We start from the raw sequence: 4,985 nt of genomic DNA on the forward strand, positions 1-4,985 counted from the left end.
TCATTTGTCACTTTTTGCTTGACTAGCATGATCACTGTCATGCCAGTTTTCAAAAACTATTATTTAGATACAGGTTTCGCAGGAGTTATTCTCGACATGAAAAAACAAGATATATCCAATGCATAAACTGACACAACAGAACAAATATGGGAGATACAACATGACCTAATGCATTACACAAGAACTGAAAGCTCATTTGTAACAGACAAGTAGATGCCATTTAGTTTTCACGTGATTCACAAATATGATGTAAAGAATAAAATTAAAAAAGACAAGTATACACGTCAAGACAGGAAGCAACTCAATTGTTGAATGGGTTAACCACCATGGGCATTATCCAGCTGTGATCATAACAGATATAATGAAATATAACTTTCAAAAGGCAACCCAAAAAACAAACAAGATGAAAAGAATAAAACCAAAAAGACAATATACACATCATGACAGGCAGCAACTCAATTGCAGAATGGATTAACCACCACGGACACTATTAAGCTGTGATTGCCATTAAAACAAATATAATGAAAGATAACTTTCAAAAGGAAACCCAAAAAGAAATTGCAATTATCCTTTACTAACTTGTCAAGGCTTGAATACTTAGTGCTAGTAAGAAACAACGCCATAGATATGTATGCTGACAGATTTAAAAGAAATGGCTTATCATATAAGCCACCAGAAAATAGCATTTATGCTCATGCACACATGAGAACTTAAAAATAATGGTCCCAAGCCCCTTCATTTGAAAAGGCTGAATAAAAATGCAGCTTGCAGATCTTTTAACTGTTAGTTCGATATTTCATAGCCATGGGGAACAGTCAAAATGTTCAAATGGAAAATTTCCCCAATTTTCTGGACTATATACTGGTACATTATTTCACTCGTTGCTCTGCACCTTTTATCATAAATGGTATGGTGCTTCTCTTCAACTTCATAAATGCCTCATTGCGTGTCAAATATTTATATCTCAAATCTGTAAAGGACTCAAGTCATACCTGATATGCTCGCATGCCATTTCTTAGCAAAATGAAAAAATATTTCACTATGAACTAAATGCTTCAAATAAATCATTATGACCCCTCGATGAAACATTTACTGGCATGTCACATGAATGAAAGCTATCTCAAATTCTCCAAGGGCCAAATAATGTGAGCACAACTGACTACCTGTACAAATGATTGCAGCAACACTAACTTAAGAACTAGTACAGGGGTTGTAGTTGAACTTCCATTCCTTCAGATGGGCGAAGACCCCGCTCACCAGGTGGTGATACACCTTGGTGCAAGAGATCTATAGAATCGTCATCTTCATGGTTTTCCATAACCCAGCTGCTTTTGGGTGGAATTCTAATTTTCTTTCCTCTTTTAGACTCCCGGTACTCTAAGTAACCCACAGTCACAGCACCAGCTACAAACCACAGAACTAGAGCCCAGTTAAGTCCTCTCACATCCTCACCACCATATCTGTCTCCAAGTTGTCTCATTCCACTTATAAGAGCTATAATCCCAATCACAAGTGCACTTCTTCCAGTAGCTACATGGAGGTACTCCCACATGATCCTTTTTGAGGAAGGTTGCTCCCCTGCAGCAGTTTTCTTGGGGCGCAAGTAAGCATTGACTGGCTGCCAACATGCAAAAAATATAGCTGCCACACCAAACTTCACATGCAGAGATTCTATGTGAAATCCTCTTAGTTCAGCTGCAGCAAAAAGCAATCCAAGTAGCATCACAGATATACCAGAATATTGTAAATATACATGGATCTGAAACCAGCCATCTCCTTTTATGTGTTTCAAATATCTTGCTGCCAATACTCCTCCAGGAAGCATAATTCCCCATGCCAAGAACATCATAAATCCATGAACTGCTAAAACAGGGAGAAGTGTTTGGTCAGCCTCAGCTGCACCCCTCATCAAATGCACTACCACTGCTCTGCTGCTTGTCTGAGAATGCATATTTCTGTCACTTAAGTGTTCCTCAGACCAAAGGGCACCAGTAGCCCAAACAACTTTCAATGGTGAAGATGGATCTATAACATTCTTACATTCTTGTCCTTTACTGCATCCTGGATCCAACAACCGAGTGAACTCAAATGTTATAATTCCATTCTCAGATTTGCATCTTACATCAGACAGTTTTTCTCCAGTAGGATGCACGTTTGAGGACTCCCGCCCATTAATCCAGTATGAACTCACATTCCCACCTCCCATGCCATCAACCCACCCCACATATGCAAAGCTATTCACCATCCCTGCACCTAAACCAATCGCTATGTAGCCACTTTTATGCTCTCCTCGGACAGCAAAAGATATTGAAGTTTCTGATAAAGTCCAAAACAATGTTACTTGTTGATCATCTAGAAGAACACTGTTATTGTACATATCAGACAGCCCACCATCAACTACTTGCACCTTCCAACCCATCTTCTTTTCATAATACGATTGATAGAAGACTTCATCAGGTGTGTTCCGATCTGCTTTCCATGTAATCTCCAAAGGATTTGCAGGCACCCCATGGGTGTCTTCTCCACCCATGTAGATAGTTTGAGTTTCATTTCTGTATGCAGCCCCACCAATAGGATCCGAAGTAATACAAAATGCAACATCATGCCCAGCCTGTATTGAGAATTTCACTTGTACACCCCTTTCAACCCTCAAAAGAGGAGCCTCTTTCCTGTTTATGTACAAAACCTTCGATGGGTTTGGTGGATTAGGATAGTGCACCGCATTTTCTGCTCCAACAACGAGGGCGGATGTCCCATCTGCAACAATTAGAGGGCGGTCATCGTCTTTGGTTTCTGCCTCTAAAGGTCCCAAACATTTGTTTACAGTGTCTGAAACTCTCAAAGTAGTATGACCATATGCAACACCTGGAGAACCTTCGTGCTTTTGAGGCAGGTATAAAGGTCGGAGACTATCCGGCAGCCTCAAATAACCTAAAGCCCAAATCACAGTCATATTATCAGTGGCGTTCACTGAGACATCAAATTTTGTATCCGGGCTTTCAAGAGGCCTCTGGTAACGAACAAGAGACACACCATCTTGTCTTTGACTATACACAAGTTTGGTGTTATTAACATCAGCATTTTCATCGGGATCTACATAAAGAAAATCGGGACAAACTCCCGAAGGAGGTCCGTCTTTGTTCAACATACATTCGCTATACTTAGTAATATAATAATCATCTGCGAAGGAATCACCTTGATCAGTAAATCCAGCCACCGTGACATCGGCGTGAGACATGAAGTTACTCGACGACCCTGGTCGCGCCCATCCAAATGCCATATAGTGCCGTTCACTTACAGCTGCTTCAAGCCCTATATCAATTGCATCTCTAGTTCTATTCAAAGACCATCGCAAGCGAAAATTGGGTGCAAGTTCGATGCAATTGTCAAACATGACCGGCTGTTTGGCGCCCCTTTTGACCCTTCCACCTGAATATGCAGATCCATTTGGACTTGATTTAGCAGGAGCAGGGGCCGGGACCGGAGAAAAACCTTCAGAAGAATCGTTTGCAACTTCCAGCCGGACATGACCAAAATCTGACGCCGTAGCCATGTCCCATACTCCCAGAACCTTAAATTGGTCCCATGTATAATTACTCAATCTCACCACCATAGAATCATTCCTATAGGTTCTATTCAGCTTCTCCTCTGATAAAATAAACCCACTAGTCAAATTCTCAAAATCATCCCCATGAGCCCCCCACCAGTAAACATCGACCCCTTCAATCATGTCAAAATTGGTCACCCTGAAGGAACACCCATCCAATATACTGATCACCCCTCGGAGCTGATGTTGTACCATTTCAAAATCCGCTGAAAACCCTACCATGGAACTATTTAGGGTGCAATTGCTTTTCAGAGAACCCGCATCTGAAAACCTACCCAATATGCCAAACCCCAAAAAAACAATGATCCCGGATACCAACAACAATCTCCTGATGCTGACCTCCATTGTGGAATATCACCAGCCCAATCCAGGAATCAACCAAAAATTTCAAAGGAAAACCTCTTCTAGACTGTCTGGAAATTGAGACACCCGAAATTATCAGAGTTTAATGGTTTCTTCTAAATTGGTTTGCAACTGAGACATACCTTCAGGGATATATGGAGAAATCTGCCGCAAATTGAATGTGAATTTTCGCAGGAATGTTCTCTGAGCGGATCCGTGTCGAAGACTTGAATAAATTGATCTCTATGGATGCCTTAATGTCATTGTTGATCTGGCTGCTGTTTTTTGGAGCTTAGGAAGGTTGTGGTGGTGGCCTAAGTATTGACAAACTCTTCAGGTCCATGTGCTACAAAGTTTTAAATGTGTGTAGACAGAGAGTTTCGGTGTGTTGTTCTATCTGTTGTTTTCGAAATTTTTAATTTTCTAAATGTGAGGATTTTATAGGTGAGACGTGGGGTCTACCTCATTTGTCGCCGAAGTTTGGGGAGAGTAAAGAGTAAGCATGATTTCAATATTTCAAACTAGAAAACAAAAAACAATACAACCTCTCTCACCTTGCAATGAAATTTGTCCCTTTCATCTCCCCTCATCTCAAAACAAGGGCAACTTTTGCTTTCCAAATAAAATACAATGTCAACAAAAAATAACAGGGTAACAATATGACTAGTAACTAGTAATAAAGCTTTCATTCAAATATCAAAAAACTAACTATACCATTTTAGTGGTAATGAAATTTAAAATGTATGGGTATAAACTATTTTTTAATAATTATTTTTAAAATTTGGTGATATAATAATTAGTAAAATTGTAAAATTTGATAATAAAAAAATATATATTTTTAAATAATATAAAATATTTATATTTTAATTAAATTAATAAAAAACCATATATAAATTTTCAATATTTTCATTGTGAAGAACCGTAGATTGTTTAACCTCTAAAATATGATAGTATCTAAATTATAATTAGATATTTAGATAAATAATTATTTATCAAAGTCAAATATTTATAAAATTATAATTAGATATTTATATAA

The 4,985-nt window shown here is 38.7% G+C and overlaps 1 protein-coding gene across 1 annotated transcript; it reads right to left on the reverse strand.

Annotated features, from left to right (window-relative positions):
• Positions 1-543: 543 nt before the first annotated feature.
• Positions 544-4,351, reverse strand: LOC149263299 (DOMON domain-containing protein / dopamine beta-monooxygenase N-terminal domain-containing protein). The gene has a single exon (XM_089426065.1). The coding sequence runs from the start codon at positions 3,950-3,952 to the stop codon at positions 1,199-1,201; it is 2,754 nt and encodes a 917-aa protein (XP_089282191.1). The 5' UTR covers positions 3,953-4,351; the 3' UTR covers positions 544-1,198.
• Positions 4,352-4,985: the final 634 nt, after the last annotated feature.

This window comes from Pinus tabuliformis, chromosome 6 (genome assembly GCF_031772625.1).
Source record: "Pinus tabuliformis cultivar Carrire ecotype Pingquan chromosome 6, CPIR1, whole genome shotgun sequence".
NCBI classification, from domain to species: Eukaryota; Viridiplantae; Streptophyta; class Pinopsida; order Pinales; family Pinaceae; genus Pinus; species Pinus tabuliformis.